This window comes from Mirounga leonina, unplaced genomic scaffold, assembly GCF_011800145.1.
Source record: "Mirounga leonina isolate KUSES-001 unplaced genomic scaffold, KU_Mleo_1.0 Mir_165, whole genome shotgun sequence".
NCBI classification, from domain to species: domain Eukaryota; kingdom Metazoa; phylum Chordata; class Mammalia; order Carnivora; family Phocidae; genus Mirounga; species Mirounga leonina.
Window position 1 is genome coordinate 72887128 of NW_023270415.1, and position 27579 is coordinate 72914706.

General features: G+C 44.6%; 2 protein-coding genes across 4 annotated transcripts in view; one reads left to right on the top strand and one right to left on the bottom strand.

The window, feature by feature from the left end:
• Positions 1 to 9075, top strand: part of EFR3A (EFR3 homolog A) — a 114871-nt gene extending 105796 nt beyond the window's left edge. For all 3 annotated transcript variants that reach the window (XM_035011959.1, XM_035011962.1, XM_035011961.1), the window contains 3 exons: positions 1914 to 2017; positions 2533 to 2582; positions 6551 to 9075. In XM_035011959.1, coding sequence (XP_034867850.1) covers positions 1914 to 2017; positions 2533 to 2582; positions 6551 to 6656 — 260 coding nt within the window. In that variant the 3' untranslated portion in view covers positions 6657 to 9075. The remainder of the gene's footprint in view (positions 1 to 1913; positions 2018 to 2532; positions 2583 to 6550) is intronic.
• Positions 9076 to 12791: 3716 nt separating this feature from the next.
• OC90 (otoconin 90) overlaps positions 12792 to 27579 on the bottom strand; it is a 29618-nt gene continuing 14830 nt past the window's right edge. The window contains exons 8-13 of the mRNA XM_035011110.1: positions 26825 to 26875; positions 23084 to 23137; positions 18796 to 18912; positions 17521 to 17692; positions 14763 to 14869; positions 12792 to 13221 (exon numbers count right to left, since the gene is read on the bottom strand). Coding sequence (XP_034867001.1) covers positions 12884 to 13221; positions 14763 to 14869; positions 17521 to 17692; positions 18796 to 18912; positions 23084 to 23137; positions 26825 to 26875 — 839 coding nt within the window. The 3' untranslated portion in view covers positions 12792 to 12883. The remainder of the gene's footprint in view (positions 13222 to 14762; positions 14870 to 17520; positions 17693 to 18795; positions 18913 to 23083; positions 23138 to 26824; positions 26876 to 27579) is intronic.

Consider the following 27579-nt stretch of genomic DNA (forward strand, 5'->3'; position numbering starts at 1 on the left):
TGTATTTGCTTCTAATGATAAAATTTGCACTTTGAACAAAATAAAATTTTGACTTTTGTCTGCTGTTGTGAGTTTGACAGCACCCAAATATTTAGACGCTTCTAATGAGATCAGTGGTAGTAACTACCAAATAGATTTTAAAAATCTTGTATAATGAAACATGTCTACATTTAGAGGACCTGCATAAATCACTGGATCAGTATTCCACATGACTATTGCATGATGTTACAAAATCATGCATAAAGATTATTCAAAGTGTAAAATAGACCAATGGATTTTACCATAACCAGTTACAAAAAGTTTATTAGTAAGATTTAAAATTTCGTATTGCAGCTAACTTTTAACAAAACTACCACTTTTCAAATTGTGTTGTAATGTCCAAGAAAAAAATACCCACAGTTCTGTGAAAGGCTATTAAAATACTCTTTCCCCCAGTACATACCTCTTTATATACTTCAACCAGAATAACACACTGCAGTGGTTTGGATGCATTTGCAGGTAGAATCCAGCTGCCTTCTATTAGGCCAAGACATTAAAGAGATTTGTAGAAATACAAAGCAATGCCATTCTCTTCACTGAGTTTTTTCACTTTGGAAAGTATGGTCATTTTTTCATTAAAGAAATGTTATTTATGTTAACATATAATGGTGTCATAATTTTAAAATGAATTATTTTTAAAGGAATTAAATGTTTTTAAAGTTCCTCAGTTTTATGTTGTAATATGGAAAGTATCAGTGGATATAACGATTTGGTTTTTTCATAACTTTCAAGGATGTAAAGGAAAGGACTCTTGAAACCAAAAAGCTTGAGAACTGCCTAATGCATGGCAAACAGACTTGCTGCTTACAGGCCAAATTTAGTTTGAAGTATCTTCAGAAATTGACATAAGACCAGGGTGTATCTACCTCATCTTGCCCACGTTCCCTTATTTCCTACTGCTTTTACCTGACCTAATGTAAACATTTATGTGTCCCGCCCGGCCTCTGGCCATTTGAGCTGCTTACCCTGTTCTAGTGAACAACAGAGAGGTGATCATAAGTCTCTGTTAGTCATTCAGAAGTGTATAAATTCTTCAATTATTTTAACCTGCCACAGTTTCAAAGGAAAAATCTGTAAAAGCCTGTTTCCTTTCTACCTGCTATTTCTATTTCCACTTTTTAAAACTAGCTAATTGTAACCTACAGTTTGTCTACCTGAAAAGCAGCCTGGGTTAAAGAACGTAGAACACCGTGTATTTTATCCTGTGAAATTCTTGACCAGGAAAAAAAACAAACAAAAAAACAAAACAACCTGAAGAATTGCTGGGGGGTTGCGGTAGACCATTAACAAGCCATAAATCGGGCCTTTTTCCATATTCTTAAGCAGATGTAACGGGCATTTATTTATTTTACTATCTCACAAACTTTGGTCAGGCCACACATCATTTTAAGATAAAACATGTCTTTTCAAACTGGAAATAAATGCAAAAGTCTGAAACAATACGTTCCAAATGGCTGCTCTGTATTTCCGCTGTGCCATTCAGTATCAAGTTCAGCAGACTTTTAATTTAGTATCTCATGTACCGAGGCATGAGTATTCATACAAGAATCATCTTTCAGGTGGGGTCTTGAGGTTGTTTGGCTTGCAGGAAGTTGTCATTCTCCTGCTTTTTGGGAAGAGAGACAAAGGTGGTCTTTGAGAAAGGATCTTGTACTATGTAGCTTTAACCCTTAGATTAAAAAAATGTTTTGTGTATCTGCTCTCTAGCCTTATAGACATGTCAGGGATGTTCAGTCTTTTGCTTTTTTCCTTTTAAACCTAGTCCTATAAATAACCTTTATTTTTGATTTATAGAGTGTTTGCTTTTATGGTCATGGCAAGGTTCTGTGAAAATCTGTAATCCCTTTAATGGGTCTTTGTAAACATTTATATAGATACCAGTGGAACAGAAGAACAGGAAAAGGAAAAGAGGCGTCTTGTGATAGAGAAATTCCAGAAAGCACCTTTTGAAGAAATAGCAGCACAGTGTGAATCCAAAGTAAGTGAACAAATAGTAAAGGGGATGTGGGAAGAGTTTGATTTTGTGGACATCTTCTTGGTCATTAGTTGGTAGGTTCCACGCTTCGTGCAGATCCACAGAACACACGGGAATGTATCAGGTGGGGACTGAAAACCCTGGTGGCCTGGCTGGGAGGCCTCGGTGATCTGTGTGTGTAGTACAGGTCGATGGAGAAGGAAGCTCCTGGACTGAATGTTGAGGATCATTGCTGCTGTGGTACTTCTTGTGTAGTGGGTGTCAGGGACTTGGCTATGGGTCTCTGGTTTTATGTGTCTCTTGGTTTGTTTCTCCCAGTGAGCTAGGAAGTGGAAGAGAAACTTGACATTAAATTCCAGTGGATGGGACAGAGGAAGCCAAAACATGAAAGCGCTCTGTACCATCAGCTTCGTGGTTGCACTTATGCTTTGTCCTTTAAATTGCATTTGCATTAGTACAGATGGATATTTGGGAAATAAAAAAATCCATTCTTAAACATTTTTTTTTTCTCCTTGTAGGCAAATTTGCTTCATGATAGACTTGCTCAAATACTGGAACTCACCATACGGTAAGGATTTTATTACTACAACAGTGATAAAATAACAACAAAATAGAAATTGTTAAACCCCCATGTAGATTTGTGGCTGATCATGTTGAAGTAATAGTGGTTTTCAGTTAGGGCAAACACAAGATCACAGAGGTGCCTCTGTCTTGGTGGTTATTCTGTTTGGACAGACCTTGATAGCATTGCTTCTAAGTGTCTCCTAGCTGTCCTAGCTTTCCTTTTTAGATCATTCCTTCCTTCCATGTGGTCCGATAAGGAAATCTGGGTAATTTAGAAGACTCACATTCTAATGATATGTTTAACCAGGTAATTTCTCATATTTAACCCATTTTCATTTGCAAAAAAAATGCAGTTTTATATGGTTCAACCTCATGGTTCTTTCCAGGGCAAGACTGATTCTCCCTATGCAGATGGCTCACTTAATCATTAAACTTTCTTCAGTCATATCCCATTGCAGTCCTGTTGTAACTTTATGTCCCAAACATACGGCATCTAACATACTTGGACACGTGGTTACATACTTGTGTCTGTTGGTGCTGAAGTAGGGAAGCACAAGACCGAGGGAGAGACAACAGCAGGTTCCCTCTAGGGAAAGTGTTTATGCACGTCCTTCTGTGACCTCAGTGTGGACGCTGGCCTTTGTCTGAGGTGGCACAGTGGAGGAGGCATAGTTCGAAGCTGTGCTTTTGGAGTTTTTTTTATACATCAGCTGTATGTTTTATATTTTTAACCTGATGAGCTAAGTCTGTTTTGCTTCAAGCACAGGATTCTGTAAATAGGAGAGACAGGTACACGTTGTCGTCCACTTGCTTTTTTAGTTCATTCTTTTTTCGGCTGTCCTGTGCAAGGCATGTTTTCATCAGTACACCTCTTATTCTAGGCATTTCCCCACCAAGCCTGCCACCCCCACTAAGCTAAGAATTACTCATTTAAAAAATTTCAGAACAGAAATTCAGACTATAATACACAATATGTGATATACCTTAGATTCAGAGAAAATTGATGGCTGTGGGCATTTACTTACTTGGTGCTGTTAATTATAATAGTTATGGTCTATTTTATAATGGATCTTATTCTGCATGTTTTCTATCTGTTATTTTTGCTAATTCTCACCACAGTCCTGAAAATATAGGTAGATGCTATTTTTTTTTTGCTTTCTAGGTAAAAACACTGAGGCTTTAGAGAAATAACTTGTTGTAGGTCATCCGGCTACTGAGTGGAAAAATAAAAATTCAAATCCATAACTCTGTTCTTAAAAGGAATGTTGCTAGGACCCACCATGTTACATTTAGTCACACCGTCATGGCTATATGGATTGAATATTTTAGAATAAGGATTATGACTAATTCTCTTTGATCGGTACTCCAAAGCCTACTAATAGCATTTATTGAGCACTTACTACTAATAGTTATTATTTATTGAACACTTCTGCTTTTCTAGGCACTATACTAAGTACATTATTTCATTTAATGTTTATAACAGACCTTTAAAAAGGGTAGTGATTAATTTTACTTGGCAAGCATAGAAACAGAGGCACATAGAAGTTAGGTAACTCATCCAAGGTCACCTAGTTAGGAAGGAGGAGTTCTGGATAGCTTACATGATACAGAGCTTTTTGTTCTTGTTTGATATATTTCCTCTTGTTCATTTGCCTACGCTCTAACCACCAGACAGAGGAAAGGGTTTGTTTTCTCAAGAAAAGAAACAGAACAAACTCTTACACTTCAGTCTCCATTGTCCTTTCATTCCCTTTGATCTTAGTGCAATAAAGAAAATGATAAGGAATCCAAAGAAGTAGGAAAATACAGTAAGGGGAGTAAGCAGCCCCACAGATGATCCAGTTATTGGAATTAGTAGACAAGGACCTAAAAATACACACACATGTACATTAAAGAATTTAAAGGGAAATATACACATGTTTTAGGAGAGAAGAGGAAACTAAAAAAGAACCAGCTCATAATGCAAGAACAGAGTGATACAGTGCATGAAAAAATTTCATAGGATGAGCCTAATAGTATATTGGACATTATAGAAGAACGCTCTACAGTGCTCACAGGAATATAAAATGTACAAACACTTTGTAAAATTTTAGCAGTTTCTTACAAAGTTAAACATATACCTGCTCTTAATCCTGTAATCCCATTTCTCAGTATTTATTTACCCAAAGAAATGAAAACTTACATTCACAGAAAGATACGTACATGAATGTCATAGCAGCTTTTTTCATAATTACCAAATGTTCATCAACAGGAGAGTGGATAGACAATAGACAAATAGTGATATTCTTAATATAGTGAAATACTATTCAATAAAAAGGAACACTTTTTTTTTTTTTTTTTTGTTAAAAAAACATCTTGAGCAAAAGAAACCAGACATAAAAGAGTGTAGCTTGTATGGACCATTCTTACAGGCTATATGTATAGACTGTATGAAATTCAGGAACAAGCAACACTAATCGTCAGCAATAGCAATCAGAACATGGTTGTTGGGTGTGGGGATATGGGAGTAGGGAGAAATTGACTAGGGACACAAAGGAACTTTTTTTGAATGACGAACATGTTCATTATCTTTGTTGGGGTATGATCACACGAGTGTATATGTTTGTCAATTCTTGTCAAACAGTATACTTAAAACCTGTGCATTTCACTCTGAAAATTATCCCTCAGTAAAAAAGGGGGGGATATTACAACTATTGGAATGGTGATTGCAAAATAATTATTAGTTGCCAGAAATAGAATAATATATTAGGAAAATAGAAACAACTGAATAGCTTAAGAACAGTTTACAGTTAGACAGTTAATATGAAGTTAATATTTGTGCATACATTAAAGTCATTACTATATGAATGGTAATGAAAATGTATTCCCATAGATTCATAACCATAAAACACTAACAAACTCAAAGAACTAAATATGACTTATATAAAATAACTATAAATCTCTGAAATATGCATAGGAATACATCATAAATGAAAACTCACACCTTGCTTTGAATAGAAAATTAGTATCTTAAAGACACCAGTTCTCTGCAGATGAATCTATAGTTTTAGTCAGAAGATATCATAAGTGATTTTTTGGTAAGATTTTTAAGCATTTGGCAAAACAAAACCCAAAACACAGGGTTGAGACTCAAATAGTACAATTGTGGAAACGCATTAATATCATACAAAAAAAATTAGTTTCCCATATTGATAAGAGAAAAACATCTGAGTACAAATATAGGCAGTGGACTCAAATAGACAATTTGTTTTAAAAGAAACAAAATGGATACTTAATCTTTTGTGGATATCTTTGTGATAGGTAGCACTAGTAGTAACCCAAAAATTAAAAATAAAAATAGGAATGAATCCCCTTTTGCCTGCCAGATTGGCAAAGACTTAAAAAAAAAAGAAGAAAAAGAGAACAAATATACTCCAGTGTTGAATGTATAAATTCCTAGTATTCTGGCAATATATATCAAAGTCAAATTTGAGTATGCTTTGATTAAGAAATTGTGTTTGTAAGACTGTAAACCTAGAGACAATCAGGATAAAATGATGTGTGTATAAGAGTAGACCTCTGAATATTATTTATAATACTGGAAAATGGAAATGAACCTGCATTTATCCACTGGATTAGATCAGATACCCTTACAGTGTATCCACATAATGAAATACCATGCTGTCAGCAAAAAGGACAATATGTGTACGTATGGAAAGATTTTTCTGCTAGTGAAGCAGAGCAAGCTTACCAGAATGGTATAGTGTAATCCTATTATAAAAAATTACACACACACATACTCAAAAGAAAATGTCTGGTTCAGACTTAAGAACAGCTTGGTAGCACTGTGATCTTTTGCCCCACATAGCCTTGTAGCTAGCCAGCAGCGACGCTGGGTGTCTCACTCAGCTGTTTGCATGCAGTTAGGAGAGTGTTCTGTGAAATGAACAGCTTTCCAGTGAACCTGTTGACCGTGCTTGTTCTCTCTTACAGCCCTCCTCCCAGTCCATCAGGAACACTGACCATTACTTCTGGGCATGCCCAGTACCAGTCCATCCCAGTCTACGAGATGAAGTTTCCAGATCTGTGTGTGTACTGAGTGGCTCATGAAGACCTCAGCGTAGGATCTAAAGCCGAAAAATGAAGGCCACGCTGAGTTTTCAGGGTTTACTTAATGTGTATTAACATAATGCTTGAGAATAACAGTGAGACTTCTCTTCAACCAAACGCTTGGCACACACCACATTAGAAATGGTGGAGCCATCCATGATTTAGAATACTTTAGAAGATGGATTTCTTTTGCCGTTCCTGTTGGCTTTTGAAGTTGGACATGTATCGATCTCCCATTCCACAGTTAAGCAGTATATTTTAAACTTTTCACAAACATGTAATTTTAAAACATATGCCTCCAGAGGGTTGAAGATGTATGAAGTGTCTACTGTATTTCTTAAACATCTGCACAACTGCTTAGAAATAGAATTGCTTTTGTGTTTGTTTATCTGCAAAAGCAAATACATACAAATATATTGCTAATCTTGGGGCTGCAAAACTGTTCTGTGGCTTGTTGTCCCCACGTTTTAGATGTTGTGATCTATAACAACATGTGATAGGCATTCCTCAACTTGTTTATGGTAATAAGACATCTGTTGAGTAATAGTCCCACAATATGACCAACCCTAAAATCGCCATACTTAAAAGTGTCTAGTTCTTGTAATACTGTGTTTTCTGCCAAGAGTTTGACCATTCTACTTGAGAGAAGCTTAGCGCTTACTCTTGGCATACCAAACTGTGCAATATTTTTTTACATCATAAGATGTATTCGTTTACAGACTATACTTTGAAATTATAGTAGTATTTTGCTGTGGCTCCATTAATGAAATCAGATCTATATTTAGTGTAGGAAAAAAAGACTTTTAAAACAGCTACTAGTTCACCTGTGAAGAGTGTGTACATTTTGAGTTCTATCAAAAGCACATTACTTACATTTTTATATTATGCATTGTTTAAAATCTTCGTAGTCAGAAAATTCTCCAAATGGACTTTTAATTTGTAAGATTTGAACTGTTCAGTTGTATACATTTGTTGAGGATTTGGTGTATTACATTTGAAAAGAGTGCCTATGGCTTTAGCAATCGAGCGTGCTACGGATCGTCATTGTGAGCTTCTGTTGATTTAAGTTCCCAAGGTTACATGTGTACTCTACACACGTGCTCAGAGACCTGTAGTGTTTTCTCAAAATTATGTACATTTTAGTGAATTCCATCACACAGCAAACATGAATGACTTTCTTTGCAAGTCTTACAAAATTCTCGTAGGACATTTTTATAGAATAACCTCTTTATAATTGTATTGCCTTTTCAGATTCAGTTTCCTTTTACAAAGAACAATATACATATCAAAAATTGAAGCTCAAAAACTAATTCAGTTTTTTTTTTAAAGATTTTCATTGCATTTTATTTTATGACCACAGCAACAATCAAAACTGCACTAGAAACAAATTCTTAGCAATAACACTAATTCAGTTTTTATCTTTTGTTTTTGTTTGAGAACCTACAGTGAGAATGGCAGGTTTGAGTTTATGATTATTATGATTATTAGGCACCTGTACAAGAAACAGAAAGGTCAGGAAGTAACAAAAGAACAAGCATACCCCAGATTTTTTTAATAAATGAAGTACAGCATCTTGAAACATCTTGCAAAATAGCCTAGTCATTTAAACCCATAAAATGATACTCAGCCCTCCTGGGCAGTATGTTAAATGTAGGTAAGCAAGACCTTGTTTCAGAATGATAGTGCAGGCGTTGAATGGCCTTCTTGTAGGTGTCACTGTAACTTTGCCTCTTGAGTGGGTAAAATGTGTCGTCATATAATAGGCCAAGTTTTCTGTTTTTTATTTCCCTTTTTTTCTTCTTCTGTATTTTTAAAGAAGTGTATTAATTTTTGTGCATTTAACAAAATCTCAGCAGGGGGACATGCAAAAAAACAATCATCATCCACTTGGATGTCGTTTTATAGATTAACACTGTGTGCTTTTGTATGAAAAATATATATAATTGAATAGTATAAGTAAAGGAGATCTATATTCAGTTGGACTCATGCAAACAAACTTTACAGAATTTCATGTTTCTCTGTGGTACAAGAAATGCATGTATTGCATGTAAAGGAAAACCATTTGAATTAATGTTGATCACACCTTTCTTTTGGTCTGTTTGTAAACTGTTGATGTGGGGTTTGCAGGGTTTTTTTCTTGTTGTTGTTTTTAAATCACAGTAGACTTCTATATGTCCTAGATGACTGAACTGGTCTTGTTAATAATGATTCCCAAAAAGTGGGTCTTTTCTTTGGTTTGTCCTTTCCAGGAGATTGCAGGACATCCTGCCAGGTAATGGGTGTGTGTTCCGTATTCTAGCCAGTTTGGAGACAGAAAGTTTAGGATTTGTTGAAGTTCACCATATGGCTATATTTTTGTAGATATTTAAAACTCTTAATAAACTGTTAGTCATTCTCTTTTTGCTGCATACACTTGCTTTGTTTTTTTCCTTTATACTGAATAGCTAACATATAAACATTCCTTATATTTGTGTTGACTTTGTGCTTATAGAGAGTTCGACTGTCATTGGAATTCACCTGAATACACACACACATGCCCATGCACACAACACAAACACCGCTTAATGCTTCTGAACTCATTATCTTTTAGAATAATACCACACTTCACCAGCAATTAACATTTCTCTTCCTCCTATCTGAACACGGAACTCATTTGTCTTATTCATGCCAATATATGTAATAAATGTAACAAGGTGAGTTTTTTTAAAATGTAAAAATTCACTTCGCAATTCATATATAAGCAATAAAACAAAATCAAATTACTTCTGGATACGTGGATATTTATAATTATTACATTTACTATATTAAGTTTATTTAATATTTTGCTTTAGTTAAAAATGAGGAGCTTGGGTAAAAATCAGGTTGCCGCGTGGATGCATCCTCACTTCCATGGAAGGAGAATCAGAACCATAACTGCTGGTCACGGCGAGATGCGGTGAAGGCAGAGCACGTAGTGTGAACTGGGAAAGTGCAGTTGCCTTCTCTGCTTCAGTTTTAATGTTTGCATCTCAACCCTCTCTCCTTGTATAACTTACACAAAGGATCTAAGAAAAAGAATAGTGGCTCTGGTTCCCTGTGCCACCCTGGTTTGCTTATTCCACCTCCAGGAAGCCGCGGTGTAGAAGGAGCGTCCGTGTTACGTGCTGTGTCGCATGCTTTCTTTCCAGCCTTAACTGGTCGGACCCTGTCAGCTGTTCTGATAGATACTGATTTCAAGCACCAAGTTCACATGAGTGAAAAAGTAGAGCCAAGGTAGAACTTCAGGCGCCGCCTCCTACTCCTGCTATAAAATTTGCCAGTTACCTGCGCTTTGAGCCGCAGGCTCTGCTTTAAGAGAACTTGTGCTAAGACAGAGGCCGGCACGCAGGGGTTGTTCTGGGCTGCGATCCCAGCAGACCCGGCCAGGGCCTGAAACTGAATTGCAAGGAGAAAAGGCTCATTAAGAGGATTTATGTAGGAATTGTCCATCACTGTAGGTGACTGGAAGTCTGTCCTGCTGGACGTGGGTGGCCTGTTGGCAGCAACCCTCCCCCCATTTCAGGATTGTGTGTGCTTGAGAGCTGAGTAGTTTCCCAGGGTGCCCCATGCTTCCTCCTCAGAGAAGTCCTGTGTCAGAACGCACGAAGAAGGGAAGTTCGAAGGCAGACGTCAGATCCCACCTCTCTGAACGAGGCAGGTCGAAGCCCATGTGCAGCTGGTTCACGCAGCAGTGTGTGGAGTAAGAGGTAGGTGTTGGATGATGTTGAGTCAGGTCAACAGTGTCCAGCAGAGCACCATCTAGTTTGGCATTTAAGGATGAGACTAAAGCTAGGAGCATCAGATTGACAATTTCCACACTTCCCCCATCTTGCTTAATGAGTCGAGGGATTTTTAAAGATGGGAGATTTTAGGACATGTTTCCATGCTGATAAGATTGATACAGAAGAAGAGAATAAATTGGTTAAAGAAGGAAATATTGGGATGCCTGGGTGGCTCCGTCATTTAAGTGTCGACTCTTGATTTCAGCTCAGGTCATGAGATCAAGCTCTGCATCTGGGCGTAGAGCCTGCTTAAGATTCTCCCTTTCCCTCTGTCCCCGCTGCTCCCCCGTAACCCGCGTGCGCTTTCTGTCTCTAAAAAAGAAAAAGGAAATACTTAAAGGAATCCAACCCGAGAAGGCAATAGAGCATTCATTATACACAGAGCCTAGTTGGAGGGATTGACCTTTGATCTGAATAAGGAACGCTTAACTTCATTGTAACAAGACGGAAGAGAGAGACTGCAGGTAATTTTGTAGCTTTGGCAGCAGGAAGATGAGGGCATTCATGGGTCTGTGCATGTCATGTGAGCATGCAGACACCAACAGCCTTTATTCTGGACTATCTTCTCAATGTATTCTAGCAAACAGGCCCTAGGAAGGTAGGGATGCCCACCCTTTGGAGCCAAGGGCAGGCCTTACTGTTCTGTATAAAGATAATGTGTTTCAGGCGCCCGGGTGGCTCAGTCCATTAAGCGTCCAAGTCTTGATCTCGGCTCGGGGCTTGAACTCACGACTGGGACTGCCGGTGGGAGTGGACCGTTGGGACCTCGCTTCGGGCTGAAGGAGGGAGGAGCCAGCCAGCCATGTGCTAGTTGCAGCCAGTGCCCGCTCTGCCACTGGATGCCCGCTGGCTGACTGAAGCACCTGAAGGCTTTCTCTGCCATGGAGCCTGCTTTGTTCCCGTGTGCAGCAGGCCAGAAGGAGATGTCACCCTCCCCGGGAGTAAAGGCTGATGTGACAGAAGCTGATGTCCCCACCTCTCTCCTCTCGCGGTGTGTAGGGTATTCTAGTTGTAACTGGCTTGGTAACGCATCCTTCACTGGCTACCTTTCCTGCCCTATTTCTTCGGCCTCCACGCAGGCTTTCCCTCACTTGCCAACTAAACTTGCTCTCGAGTTCTTGTCAGAGGGGTCACTTCTGGGAGAACCCAGCTTTGGTGGTTAGTTAAGGTCACCAGGTGAAAAAGGTACCAATGTGTTGGATTCACCAAAAGGTGCTCATCACGGGACGCCTGGGTAGCTCAATTGGTTAAGCATCTGCCTTCGGCTGAGGTCATGATGCCAGGGTCTTGGGATCGAGTCCCGCATCGGGTTCCCTGCTCAGCGGGGAGTCTGCTTCTCCCTCTCCCTCCCCACCTGCTCGCTCTCTCTCGCTGTCTCTCTCAAATAAAAAGTCTTTAAAAAAAAAAGGTGCTCATCACATGAATCCCTTGGAAGGCAAGGAAGGAAGGATGTCTGCTATTGGCTTGGCACCACGACCTTTTAATTTCTTAACTTTTGCCAACTTCAGAATATTTTCCTACCATGAGAAGGTCAGCAACACTGAACTCTAGCGGTTCTGCTTTCCTGTCTGAGGAGCAGGCAGGGACTCTTACCATCTCACTACCAGACACGTGATTTATGGGGATTGAGAACCAAGGATGTGATGTGAACCAAGGACTTCGTGTTCCTGTCGAATATGGAGGGAGGTTCTCGTAACACACTACCTTCTGCCTGGTAACACGGGAGAATCTCTAAAGGGTTGGTGAGTGATAGAAGGATGGATATAATTTCAAGTTTTTACAATTACCATGATATTAATCTGCCTCTGTCAGCATGGGCGTTTAAACCCCCAAAACTTCCAGCCACTGGAATAAACCGTATTAAAAAAAAAAAGTTGGGTCCTCGACTTTTTTTTTTTTTTTTAATACGGTTTATTCCAGTGGCTGGAAGTTTTGGGACCTTCTTCGTGGTGGTGGTGGCCGTGGCACATGGACACTCAGAATAACTTGAATGGCAGGTGTGTTTTTAGGGGCACATACCAGAAAAGCTGTCGTTTTAGTCCTTGGCACATATCCTCGGGTTATTGGTGTCCCACAGGTGATCCCCTAAGATTGATTAAATATATACCCCCCTTTTTTTTCTAATAGAAGGTAAAGTAGCTTTCAGTGATGAGGGAGTGGAGATAATTTTTGACTCCATGGCTCTGTCATCTTACGTTTGGCATTTACTCATGCACTAGTATCTACAGCATTTCTTCAAAACAAGACCAAAACAAACACTGATTGGAGTTTTTATTGAGCTCCCAGGGTGCACTGAAGGAAGTATAGAACACATTCCCATGCGAGCTGACAAGCATCACAATGCAAGGGGCTCGCCAGCTTTGAGGACGGGAGGACAGAGATGGAGGCACAAAGAGAGGACAGTAATGGGAGGAACCTATTGTGGGGGGCGCTTGTTGCTTTCTCCAGGGGTCTCTCTGGGGCCATGTTGTCGCCTAGTCCCCACAGGACCCAGTGACTTCCCCAGAAATCTTCTGGTTCTTCTGCGGCCCTCTGTGTGGGACATGGCCTCCTCGCTGTCCTCCTCAGAGCTGGAGCCAGGGGAGGAAGCCACAGGGCCCCCGGGCATGCTGTCCTCGCAGGACAGCTGGTGGCCCTGGCACTCATGTGCGCCCGATGACTTGAGGCTTTGGTTAAAGAAGGCAGAGGCCACGCACTCGGCCACCGTCTGGTCACAGGCACAAAGCAGCTTCGCACACAGGCTCTGCCCCACACCTTAGAGGGCAAGAACAGAGTGGCAGACGTGTGACGTAGGGTGGCATGTGGCCAGCCTGCCTGCCGCTTCAGCCCTGTCCCCCCACCCACCATCTTGGAGCCTCGTGACGTCCAGCATCCGCGATCTCCCTGCTGGGAATATTCTCACTTTCTCCTGGTGAACTCATACCTGTTTGTCAAGACTCCCCTTGGCAGCCCCTCCTCCAGAAAAGCTTCCCTGAGCCCCCAGGGTAGAGGGAATAGCTCCCCGTGGGCTCCCATCAGATCCCACCTGTGGCTCCTTCTATCCCAGCAGGTTGTGTGTTAATGACATTGTGCATGAATCAACTGTGTCTGTGTTTACCTTTCCCTCTGGCTGGATGGAGAACCTTGCTAGCAGAGCCCATGTGTTCAAGCACCTAAGTCAGTCCTTGACCCCTATTTCCTGAGTTGGCACTCGGAAAATATTTTTTGGACAGAACTGCTAAATATCTTACTTCCTTACTTCTCTGGGCCAGACCTTCCCCCTTTGTCAGATGGAAGTAGTTCTGGAGCAGTCTATTTTAACATTGCCAGATAAAATATGGGATGCCTGGTTAAATGTGAATTTCAGATCAATATGTTCATATAAGTATATCCATTTGGGGCATACTTATACTCCCTGCCTCACCTGGCACCGCAGCCGTCCCCCACCCCCACTTTCTGTTCTTACACTGCCAGGAGTTCCCCAAATGCCACGATTTTCCTCTTTTCACTTCTCTTGGAACATCCACACCCAGCGTGGCCATCTGGGAACCTGACAACCTCTTCTAAGATCCCTCCTCACCATCATTCTGACTCTGCTCAGTTCTCCCGCCTCCGCGTCCTGCTCTGGGGGCTCAGACCCCCTCCGCAACTCCCGGAGCCTCTGCACTCCGGTGAGCACCTTCCACCTGGGATGAGAGCAGTCAGTCACCTGCCCGACTGTCTGTCCTCCAGGCTGTGGGGGACTTGGGGCAGGGATCGTGCCTGTTCAGTGCCTTCCTAGTTCCCAGGAAAGGCGTGTGGGATAGATGAGTGAGTGAGTGAGTGCGGGAGTGGCACGGGGCTCCTGCACGTGACAGGTGCACGTGGTCCTGCACGCAAGGAGGCAGGGAGGTCCCTGCCGCTGCTGAGCGAGTGCAGAGTCCAGGCCCCACTCCTGCTCCCACCACCAACTTCTTTCTACAGTGTGACCTCGGCCTCGGCCGCCTCCTCCGTCAAGGGAGGACTCGGGGGCCTCCGCACAGGATGGTTGGAAGGATTAACCCTGTTAGTCCATCTTGAGAGCTTTGGCCGGCACGTGGCAGGCACTCCATAAGCATGGGCTCTGTTGTTCCTGGTCTGCTCCTACCCAGTTCTGACTTTCGGCAGCTGACTTAGCCTCTTGAACTTCCGTGCCCTCAGCAGGATCAGGGAGTAAGTGTGCCCCACGGTTAAGAAAAGTATTAAATCACATTATAGACGAAAACGTGGTTGGGAAAGCATCGGGAGGCCTGACCTGAGTGAAGGCATAGCTCACTGAACAGGCCCACAGCACTTACACTTGGCTGTACCGTCCACACACTCCACTGGTGACCGAGGAAGCCTCTCAAGCAGGCAGCCCAGTTTCCTCACCTGCTCCAGGCAGCAGTGGTGGGAAAAACAGCACCTAAGACCAAGGAAAACCCAGCTGAGTCAGGAATTCCTACAAGGACTGCTTCTCCCACAATCCCTACAGAGAAGCCAAGCCCTCCTTTCCAGTGCACATAGGACCACCATGTATGGTTGTTTAGGTTGTGCACTGCACAAAGATGCCACATCTAAAACTGTCAGTCACACTGTATGTATATTATTATTTACAAAAAATCTTTTTTTTGTATTCTTATAATCACTTTGTTGACTGCAAAGATAACGATTTGTATATTTATGCCAGTAATTTGCCAACAGATGGAACTAGTCTTGAGGAAGGGGTGCCATTTTTCGTTTACATAAAGGTAGTATCAGGACTAGCAGTGACCCCACTCCCTCCAACATTTTACCTAATAGAACAGTTAATCTCACATCCATAGGGCACCCCTTTGGACCCCAGCCTTGAAAGAGGGCAGAGTAATGATCTTGAGCATAAATAAAGAACAACATCTGGCAAAGCGTCCAGCATGGAGCAAGACCTCAATAACCATATGGGAATGAATTGGTATCAGTATCAGTAGGGCCTGATAAAGCCTCACAGTCTGCAGGTCCCCCAGCCACATGGACATCCAGAGGAATCTTGTGACAGCTCCAGCCCAGAGGAGCTCCCACTCTCCCAAAATCTTCCCATCACCACTCACTCAGCCCATCCTCAAATAGTTCTTACATGGCATCAGAGGCCACAGCCAGAGCAGGGCTCCGTCATGGCTGGATGCCTTTCTGTAGAGCCTGTGCTGAGCCAAGTATCAGCTTCCCATGTTGCCAGCAATGGGGGGAGCACCACCACTGTGCCTGGCACAGTGGCCAAAGGCTGGAGGTCTGTGTTGGTTACAAATGGCAGTCCCACTCAGTTGTCTTCACGGCTGAGCCACACACTCTTGGTGCGTGCACCTGCCTAGGGCAGGTGGTGGTGGAAAGCTAATATCATAGTTAAAATCTAAAGTCAGTGAATAAATCTGAAATCACCTGTGATCAAAATACCATTAGAAGTCACTCAAATTGCCCAGAATGTAAAGTATACATAGTTTTGAAAAGACACCCTTGCAGAAGATGAGATCAACTTGAGTAACTCTTCCTTGGTCAAGGCGATGGCTTTGTTTTAATTTCTTCCCAGTGGAGGTCAGGGAAGCCATATTGTAACTTACTTGCCTGCCCGATCAAATCTCATGTTTTTGTGAAATATGGCCAGTGGTCAGGAGCGACCCCAGTTTCTTTCCATGGGGTTCAACAGGACACAGTGACTTCTGCCTAGACTCTTACCGCTTGCTTTGTCTCACTGAGTACTCTGTCTCGGAGAGTGGAGCCCACATTGTTGAACTTGCTCATGTAGACATGCTTACGATTCCACAGTGTGGTCTACACTCTGCTAGAGTAGACACATCTTCCGTGTCACCTGGTGGGAGGTAAGTTTTGAAGGTGGCCTGGGAGCAGAGCCCCTACCTTCCTCCCCACCGGATGCCCTGCAGAGCTTGGTCGGATGGTAGGGCCAGATGGCCGTGAGCAGTGAGGGGAGAAAGGGGAGGGAGGTGGGTGGCTGGGGGAGTGACACAGCCAGCCAGACACCTGCAGGTGACGTGCCCCATGTGCCTGCCATCACTTCAGGCTGCATATTAACGACACTGAGGCTTGTCTTCTCCCTGTCTCCAGTATCTACTCCAGCTGTGGATTTTCCTTCAGCAACCCCACCATCCCAAGGGTCCTACACCTTTTGAGCGCAGAGCCCATTGGCCATGGGCTGGGACAGTCCCCACGTGTGGGCAGGCTTTACATCTTATCAACTCTACTCTTGGAATATTCCTGCAGCTCATGTCTAGGTTGACTCCTCCACTGTTCCCCCTGTTTTGACGGCTGCATTTATGATGTTGGTGGTCTTTTGGTTGAAGTGCCCATCTCCTGCACCAGGCAGCTCCTCTGGGGATGCCGGGAGTTTCTTTCCCTCTGCTTCCTTCAGGTTTAACCATTTGTGTGTCTCCACCACCCAGCATGGTGCCTGGCACAGAGCAAAAGCTCAAGAAAGGAGGGTTGAACGCATACATAAATGAATGAATGGATTCGCCAATGCACGAGATCCCTGAAAATTTTTCCAAGAGTGGCAGATATAAAATTGAGCAGCTATACTTAAAAGTTATTGAGAAGCTGGGGCACCTGGGTGGCTCAGTTGGTTAAGTGTCCAACTCTGGGTTTCGGCTCAGGTCATGATCTCAGGGTCGTGGGATTGAGCCCTGTGTCGGGTTCCGCGCTCAGCACGGAGTCTGCTTAAGACTCTCTCTCCCTTGCCCTCTGTCCCTCCCCACTGCTCACTCTCTCTCTCTCAATCTCTCTCTAAAAATAAGTAAATAAATCTTTTTAAAGAAAGTTATTAAGAAGCTAACTTTCATGTGGCCCCCTGCAGGGCAAAGACCTGGACCAAAGACCACATAGACAGGTCAGGATCTGTGTGGCTCTGCCCCTTCACCGCTGAGTGACCGTGGACAAGTCTGAGCCTCAGCTGCCCATGATGGTGAGCGGCCGTCCCGAGTCAGGCAGTGCTCTCTGTGAAGCCTGAAGCCATGCCCACTGGAGAGGAGAGTTATCACCTCCCACGGGGGACAGCGTCAGCACCACCGGCCTGCCACCCTCACATGTCCCTACCCGTCCAGGGCATCCCTTGGCTCGCCTCGTCCTTCTTGCCCACAGTAACAGCCGTAAGATTCAAATTCTTCTGGGCATCGGGATGTCAGGCAGAAGAGCATCTCTCCGAGCTGAGGCATCACCCATGCATTGTCCCTACTTCCCAGATGCAGGAAGGTGAACCTGTCACAGGCTGATGAGAAACAGGGCTGTCAGGAGAGCAGGGACATCGGGACAGAGTTCACACCAGCAGGCAGTGATCCAGATGGGTATTGAACATCCAAGGAAATGCTGTGTTCCCACCTCCCATTGCCCTTCTGCTGGGAAAGCTGCTACAGGCTAGTCCCCCTGTCTAGCATCCCGTCTGGCATGAGTTGGCTTTCAGAGAGCCAGTCTTCCTTGCCAGGCCTCTACAGCTCCGCCCAGACTCCTGGTTAAATCCCCCTGAAGGGTGGGGGGCTTGTCAGGACCAGAGGTGCTCTTCGGCCACATGTGATTGCTGAGTAGAGTGACCATGTCCCGCTGAGGCCCGGGCAGCGCCCAGCGTCCTGGAGGCATCCTGTCTGTCCTCCTAGGCCTCCTGACTCCAGCAGGTTAGCACACTCTGCCTGGGTTTGCCTTCAGAGCCCTTGATTTTTCTTTCTCTGCCCCTGCCTCTGCCCTCCTGCACCCTCCTCTCCACCCTTGTCCCCTCCTTCTCTGCCTGCAACTTTGGCCAAGCCTGGCTACAGTCCACTGTGCAGACCCCATGATCACAGGTTCAGTGGCGGGGTTGGCGGGGGGAACCAAGAAGCCAGGGCCCTTGCGAAGAGCTCCCAGCCCAGCCTCCCTCTCAAATGCTGCTTTTTCCATCACTCTGCAGTGCATGCTGTGGAGGGCTGGCCTGGTACTAACAAAGCCCTCCTCTGTGGCCATAGCTCCTTGCAGGTGCAGGGCCACTAGTGGGGCCCCTGGGAAGAGGAGAGAGAAGGGGGAGGGAGTGAAAGCCCAGGTGTTTCCTTCTTTGCAACAACCTGGTGCGCACCATGCCAAGCTCTTCCCTTGGGCACCAGTAAGAGGGATGGGAGCATTAGGCCAGTGGGCCCCTTTCCCCAGCTCAGCAGCTGAGTGGCCACAGGCAAGTCGGGTCCCCTCTGTGTCCCATGACCTCACCTGGCAAGGGGTGGTCCCCTCTAATCCCACCGACATGAAGAGGTCACGGTATGACACCATGGCCTAAGGGCCTTTGTTACCAACCCATCCAGAGGATCTCAAGTCTGAGAGAGGACAGAGGCTTCTCTGCCTGCTCCCACTCACCTTTTCCAGTTGTCTCCTCCAGGCCACTTTTGATGGATGACACAGCTAAGCCCAAAGATTTTAAACCGGCGGGGACCATGGTTACTCCTTTTGTCGAGACAACAATCTCTGCAGATCCTGAAAATGCACAACATTATGGCTCATATTCAACAAGCAGTTCAGGAAGAGGTTTGCAGATGGACACACGATCAACCCCAAATGCAGATATTTCAGAAGAACAAAGTGTTAGGATAGCATCCTCAATCTGGGCTTGCAGATCCACAGATGTTACATGAGAATTTCCAAATACTCTGTGATACAGAGAAAGAAACAATCAACAAAACTAAACTGTAGCCGATGGAATGGGAGAAGATATTTGCAAATGACATATCTGATTAAGGGCTAATATCCAAAATCTATAAAGAAATTACCAAACTCAACACTCAAAAAACAATCCAGTTAAGAAATGGGCAGAAGACACGAATAGACATTTTCCCAAAGAAGACATCCAGATGGCCAACAGACACATGAAAAGATGCTCAACATCACTCATCATGAGGGAATGAAAAGATGCTCAACATCACTCATCATGAGGGAAATACAAATCAAAACCACAATATCACCTCACACCCGTCAGAATGGCTAAAATTAACAAGGCAGGAACAAGAGAAGTTGGCAAGGATACAGAGAAAGGGGAACCCTCTTACACTGTTGGTAGGGATGCAAGCTGGTGCAGCCGCTCTGGAAAATAGTATGGAGGTTCCTCAAAATGTTAAAAATAGAACTACCCTATGACCCAGCAATTGCACTATCAAAGGATACAAAAATACAGATTCAAAGGGGTATATGCACCGCAATGTTCACAGCAGCATTATCAACGATAGCCAAACTATGGAAAGAGCCTAAATGTCCATCAGCTGATGAATGGATAAAGAAGATGTGGTATAAATACAATGGGATATTACTCAGCCGCAAAAAAGAATGAAATCTTGCCATTTGCAATGACGTGGATGGAACTAGAGGGTATTATGCTAAGTAAAATAAGTCAGCCGGAGAAAGACAAATACCATATGATTTCACTCATGTGGAATTTAAGAAACAAAACAGATGAACACAGGAGACAGGAAAAGAAAGAAAAAGAAAAGGGAGGGGAGAAAACCATAGGAGACTCTTAACTATAGAGAAGAAAACTGAGGATTGATGGAAGGAGGTGGGTGGGGGGGTGAGCTAGTTGGGGGATGGGTACTAAGGAGGGCATTTGTGATGAGCACTGGGTGTTATATGTAAGTGATGAGTCACTGAATTCTACTCCTGAAACCAATATTACACAAGCTAACTGAGTAGAATTTAAATAAAAATTTGAAACAAAAATAAATAAATGAAATGTATTGTGCTAAAATATTAAATAAATAAATGGAACATAAATATAACAAACACATACTCTGTGATAACGTTACATTGGACAGGACCCCACGCTAGACCAGCTGCGTGACATCTTGCGACAAGGACTGTCCCAGACTATGTCATATTTACTACCATGAGCCTGCCATGCATGGTGTTCACAAGTGAAGAGATAAGAACGGTGGAGAAATGAAGCTAACTCCTGGTGCTCAGTAACGTAGGCAAGCACAACCCGCCTCGAACTCCTGGGAATCCTGGAAGACCTTCTCATCATAGTCTGAATTAAGTGCCAGGCCGTCCAGGTCTCCCTTCGCTCTGCGTCAGCCCCACCTGTTCTCTTGACCGGAGGCAGTGACACTTCCAACCCAATCTGGTCCAGACAAAGGGAGCTTTGTAGGCTCTGCCCCACCGTCTGCAAAGCCAGAGCGCTGGGAGAAGCCTGGGCATCTCAGGGGCCCCCTGACTGGCAGTCTCTCCCCAGACCTGCCATATTGGTTTGCTTCATACATCCGGGCTTCCATGTCTTTGCTCAGTGCTCTATTCCCTGGGGGGTGGGAGCAGGGCTTTAGTGGCCCTGTTGCACCCTCAGTCCTCTGGGTCTAACTAACATCATGCCCCACCCCCTCTCCAATCCCACAACAGAAACCCATGAACTGGTTCATTTTCACCATGCTCCAGACTGCTGGTAGCTGACAGACTCTTTCCTTGACCAGACTTTAGACAGGCTCCTCTGGGCCCTCTTCTCAACCAGGCCTCAAACTTGACCTATGAGAACTGCAAACTCGTGGCACAAACTATTTCATCAACGCCCTGCCCCCACACTAGGAGACTTACACCAACCCCAGCCTGGTTTCCCTGGGATGACCCAGCCTCCGGCTTCCTCTTGACTTCCTGCCCAAGAAAGCTCAAGGCAGCCCAAAGAACTTACAGCTTGAGACCCACACTGACCCAACACCTGCCTTGCCTAAGTTTTCAGAAAACAGCCCCCATCCCCTTTTTGGAATTTTCCCCTCCCCTGATTCTGCCGGACTTCCGGCTTATTGTCCACCCTCCCATTTTCCCTCTAAAAGGCCCAGTCATCTCCATACAGATCAGAGTTGAACATGGTTACCCTGGAGTCTCTCTTCCCCGCTACGGAAACCTGAGTAAAATCTTTCTTTCCACCTTTAACAAACACCTGGCTCCGTTTCTTTTTGAGTAAACTCACCCAGTCAGTGGAGTGGAGTGGGTAGAACCCAGTTTTAGAGGTAAGGAAATCTGAATATGCATTTTAGCTCAGCCACATACTAGCTATGTGATGTTGGGCAAATCACTAGCCTCTCTCAGTCTTGATTTCCCCATTTGTAAAACTGTATTAATAATACCTGTTTTGGCGTTTGAATAATCCTTCTAGCTAAATGCCTAGCAAGGAGGGAAGAGTCAAGACCAGCCATTAGAATCACTCAGTGAGTGTGAAGACACATCTGATCTGGGGTGAAGACTCCAGGCGGAAAACTCGACAAGCAGAAAGAGCCCCAGAAGTCCGTGTGTGCTCCCTGCTGAGTCTGAGTGTCCTTCTAGAAGCCCTCACCCTCTGAGCAAGAACTCTCTGGATTCTTGGTGCTAATCAAATGTGAGACCCCCCACCTCATCCCCTTAGATGAGAGCATGCAGCATTCATCACTCTTCCTGAATGGCCGCCCCATTTGGGGAACAGATTCCTCTTGCCCTCGCACCCCCAGCCTGAGAAGGTCACTGTGCACCTGAGGGCAAAGTTGGCCCAAGTCTCAATGCCCTTAGCGCTGACACTGGTGACCCATCTCCCTAAATTCGGTTAAGATATGGGAATTCTGTCCAGGCCTGGTCCAAAGCTTCCAGAGTGAGAGGCCAGTCCAGCTCGGATACAAAAAGCACGACTTTCCATTTTCATCAGAGAGGAGAAGGGGGAGAAATGAGCTACTGTGGGTTTTTTCTATTAACATGGTAGAGGTTTTTGTCCACTTGCTTTTAAATAATAGTAGGCAGCATCAGCCATGGGATACAAGTATGAGGGTAAGTTGTTTCGAATTTCCTCTAGGGCAATTTGGCAACATATGGATACATACATATTGTATGGATACACATAATGATTACACCCTCAGTAATTCAATTTCTAGGAATTTACTGTGACAAATTAATCAGAAGTGGATGGGTATAAGGTGTATATCTATTATTGATAAGAACAAATGTTAGAAATAATTGGTTAAATGCATTATGGTATTCCACACCAGAAACTATGGTATAGCCACTACTAAAAATCATGTTATAGAAAGATATTTAGGGCGCCTGGGTGGCTCAGATGGTTAAGCGACTGCCTTCGGCTCAGGTCATGATCTCAGGGTCCTGGGATCGAGTCCCGCATCCGGCTCCCTGCTCTGCGGGAAGCCTGCTTCTCCCTCTGCCTCTCTCTCTCTGTCTCTAATAAATAAATAAAATCTTAAAAAAAAAAAAAAAGAAAGATATTTAATGTCAGGGAATATCATCTCATTTTTTAAGTGATACAGCTCAGACTGCAAAGCCGTGGCGCCAAGTGATCTCAAATGCATTTTAATTATATTCATGGATATGTTCGGGCAGGTGGGAGATGTCAGAAGGGAGCACCTTCAGATAGTAAAAGTGGCTATCTGTATAACATGGAAGTACAGGGGATTTAAGTAGAAAACAAAACACAGTTTTCTCTATTTTTCTAAATGTGTCTCTTTATCAGGTAGGGTTCCATTTCTTCCTACTAATGAATCTACCTTTTAACTTCATTTGTCTACTTTGGGGGTGGGGACAGCATAAAAGTAAATTAGTCTCAATGATTCTTCCATGTTTTAGAACACACTTGAGCTCATAAACGTATAGGGACAGCCATCATCCGCAGGCTGGAGAAGCCGAGTGTGCTTACCTGGAGGGGATGTGGTCCCAGTGGCTTCCATGTCTTTCTGGTCCTGGCCCGCTTCTGCCCACAACAGAAGAGAGACAGGGTGAGTGTTGACCCCAGCCTGTCCCACCTTGGTATCCGGGAGCAGTTCCCATCCCATGGGCACAGGAGGCAACATTGCTCCGTGCCTCGTCACCTCCCAGGGGAGCTGGTGATGGCAGGGTCACTGCTAAGACAAAGAGGCTGCGTCCCCAAACACAGACGTGCTGGCAAAGGCAGCTGCTGCCTGTTGGGCTAGAAGCAGGTGCATCTTTGAAATACTTTAGGAAAGCAGACTTCTCCGGAGTTCAAACAAAAAAAAATTTTTTTAATCACATGTTTTTGAACAAAGAGAAACAAGGCAGCAGAACTGTGGATTCTAGTTCCCTGCTCTGTGGCTCCCAAAAGACTGCTGAGCCCTGGTTCTTGGTAAAACGAGTCCGTTATTGTTTAACCATTATTAGGCTCCTACTATGTTATAGACTGAATGTCTGTGTTTCCCCAAAATTCATGTGTTGAAACCTAATCCCCAGTGGGATGGTCTTGGGGGCTTTTGGAGGGTGATTAGGTCATGAGGGTAGAGCCTTCATGAATGGAATTCATGCCCTTATGAAAGAGCCCCCACAGAGCTCCCTGGCTCCTTCCACCATGTGGGGACACAGCAAGATGGTGGTTATCTATGAACCAGGAAGTGGGCCTCACCCAACTTGACCGTGCTGGTGTCTTGAGCTTGGACTTCCAGCCTCTAGAAACCATGAGAGAGAAATTTTGTTGTTCACAGATGACTCAGTCTGTAATATTTTGTTGTAGCAGCTAGAACGGACAAAGACATACTACATGCCAGATACAGCATTAAGCGCTTGGTTTGTACCAACTCAACAACCACCTCACCCTCATTCAGAGCTGAGAAAGGGGACACACAGAGAACACAGGTCACTTGTTCTAGGTCATGGAGCTAGGAAGTGGCAGAATGCAAACCTAGGGCTATAGCTGACAGTCCTAACCACTGAGCTGGGCTGCTACTTCTCTTCTGACCATACCACAGAGAGCTAGCGAAGGTAACTCCAACAGGCTTGGGGAAGGAAGGACCTGCCTTAAATTCAATGTGTCAAAGATCAAGATTATGATGGTATTCTGTGGAAATCGGGCTCAGAGGTTGACTGATGATGTGGACATACAAAAGTGCTCCAGCAAAGAGAGAGAACCTCAAAGGTTCTAAACCGAGCAGATGGTTCTCTCAAAAGCAAAATGCTCAGGTTCAGAACTAACCGAATCCTATGCCCTATTACCCCAGGCAAACAACTGCTTCTTAGGGTGCCTCCTTTATCTGTCAAATGGGCCTCCTAGGACCAGGGGGAGGATTCAGAGGCTATATGGAGGGGCTTAGGAACACGCCAGCCCACCAAGGTCCTCCCTGGTGTCCCTGCCTCTTAATCGAGGAATCCATTTGTTTATCTCTTCATTCTTAGTAATTGGTAAATGGTTATTATGAGTGATTTATGCTTATTAATAAAGAATCCATGGTTATCCATCACCACAAGCAAAGTAAATGGTCAGGTCACTTCTGATGACATCCTTGCCTAGATGTTTTCAGGTGCGAGGCTGTTCCCCATAAGTCACTACCATATCATGGAGACAAAACTAGTCTTGCAGCCCGAAGACAGGTTCAAGACCAGTCCAGCTGGTCTCATGATGGACCATCTGTAACTTTTAACCTCCCAGAGCCTCCGTGTCCTCCATCATCTGAAAAATAGGTCTACTGGTATTTCTTCCAAGCCTGTCAAAGAGTGGTCATCAGAACTGAACATGTGTATTGAGAAGGCATGTCTCCACTGGATTCCGTGCTGTGCTCCTATGGAGTCTGCCCTGCTTACTTGTCCTGGAGGGACTAGTCAGTGGGCAGCACTGGTCCCAGTAGCCACTGTGGAAAGAAACCACTCTACTTCAGTTGTCCACCCAACTCAGCACATAAGCCAGGCAGGGATCCCCTGCAAACAAGACAGCTTTCGGACTGGGGGGCCCAGGAGAGAAAGCTCATGGCAGTCTGATCAGGAACATTAATTGACACATTGGTTCTGATTCAGTGACAAGGAGTCAGATTAGCAACAGGCCTATGTTTGGGTGAAGAGACCTCTCTCTGGGAGAAAGGGCCATCATGTCCCCCCTTGCTGGAGCAAGTCCACGGGGGAGGGAGTTCGGTCTAGCGGTAAAGACAGACGCGGTGGAGGCCTCGAGCCCCAGCCCTGCCACCCAGCTCCCAGTCTTGGACCATTTCTTTCTCCAACTCCATGTACCATCTCAGTGTGGAGGTTATGGAAATGATTTCACAGGGTTGTGGAGCAAGAAATGAGATCACATATTTTAAACAAGTTGTCCAGTGTCCTGCATGTGACTCGAGAGTGCATTGTTGTGTTTTACCACCACACCAGAATTTCTGAAGAAGATGCTGGTCCAGAATCTTCCCATGTTCTCTCTCATTTAATCCCCTGCCACCCTGAAGGACAGATATAACCATCCCTTTCCAGGGGTTGGTACACCATGGCCTAGACCTCAAGCTGCTTTTGTAAATGAAGCTGCAGATGAACACAGGCACACCCCCCCAGTTACAGATTGTCTATGGCTGCTGTCTCACTACAATGGCAAACTTGGGTCATTGTGACAGAGACTGTATGGCCCACAAAGCCCCAAATTATTACTCCCTGGCCCAGTACAGAAAAAAAAATTGCCAATCCCTGCTGTCCGAAATGAAGAAATTGAAGCTTTGAGAGGTCGAACCATGCTTCCAGAGTCCTGCAGCTAAAAAGTGGGAGAGCCAGGATTCCATCCCAAAGCTGCCTGAGTCCAAAACATAATTGTTTCATTCCAGCATGGTAAGAACAATCACGAGCCCTATACCTTTTTCCTTTGTAACTGATGTTTGTGCCTGCATTCAGGCTGCCTCCTTTTCTGGAGGGCATTTGTGGGCACTGCTAGGTCGTGGGTGTGAGTGCATGTGTATTGGGAGATAAATTTGTCCTCAGTTTAGGATGGAAGTGGCCCCTGTCAATCCTGCTGGGAATGGTTGCTGTGTGGGCAGGGCACAGGGTGAAGCTTCGGCTTGGAGTAGGTGCCATTTCTTCTTTTTTCTAGACCTGCTGTCCAAGGCACAGGCTGTCCGGGAGCTGTGGGGGATGCGATGCCCTTGGACATGGAGGACAGCCAGGAAGGAGCTGCGCCAAGAGCGTCTGCTTCTGTTCTCATAGCAGGAGCCAAGAAGAGCGATAACATACACTTCTGGGGAGGTGGTTGTGCAGAGGGATCTCCCTGAGGCATAAGGTTGCCAAATTTGGCAAATAAAAATACAGGATGCCTGGTTAAATTTAGATTTCACATGAACAACCAATCACCTTTTAGTGTAAGTATATCCCATGCAAATTCTGGGACATACTTATACTAAAAAAAGTATTTGTTGTTCATTGAAAAGCAACTTCAGATGATTGAGGGTGAATGTCCTGCATCTGACAATTCTAATAAAGTGGGAGGAGGGGTGTGGAAGAGAGCAGAGCATAGAGGGGAGAGATCGGAGGGGGGTCAGGAGGAACTGAGATTGGCTCTGGAATGATCTTGGGGCAGTTTCAGTGCAAACCTGGGCAAGGGGCATTTTTGGGAAGCTAATTCCAGCCAGTAGGCAGATGGTACGATCAAAACGTGGGTATTTGGATTACACACTGGCCGCCTTGTGCTCACCTTCTCCTGAAAGGGCCATTGCACTGGTGTTCGTGGGCTCCACGGGAACCACTGAAAAAGAAAGCTCCCAAATCAGTGACTGATGGAACTGAGTGTCTAAACCAAGTACCACGAGTCCCAAAGGACAAGCGGGGACTGCTGGACCAAGGGAGGAAGGGGGCTATGAGCAGTGTTGCCAGAAAAGGGCTGCTGGTTCTGTCTTAGGCTTCCCTTGCCCCTCGTACATCTCCTGGGGCTCAGGCTGCCCAGCAGGACCTTGGCTCAGGAGGGACTCCAGCCAGTTCCGGCTTCTGGCCAGGGTGGTGACACTGGCAGACCCAGGCTGTGGCAATGAAAGGTCTGCAGGCCCCGAGGGTTTGTGGCTGTGGAACAGGACATCCCTACTTGGGAAGACCTCTGTTCCAAAGGGAACCAGATGGCACAGAAAAAAGAGCGCAAGACTCAGAAGATACATAGAGATTGGACACGTACACACACTCCTACTCACACATGTACACACTCCCACAGCCCTGTGCACACGCACACTCATGCATGTGGACGCACTGGTATCAGCTTTTTAACAAAGGCTGCAGCACTGGGAAGGAGACCTCAGCCCCAGGGAAGGAGGGGTGCTCTGCCAACGGGTACCTGGAACTTTCCGTTGGGACTGAGAGATCGTGAAAACACTGGTGAACAAGGAATAACAGGCAGAAGCTGAACTCTCGCATTTTCCATAAGATGCATGTTTTAGAGTAGGAATGATCACTTGCTTATTT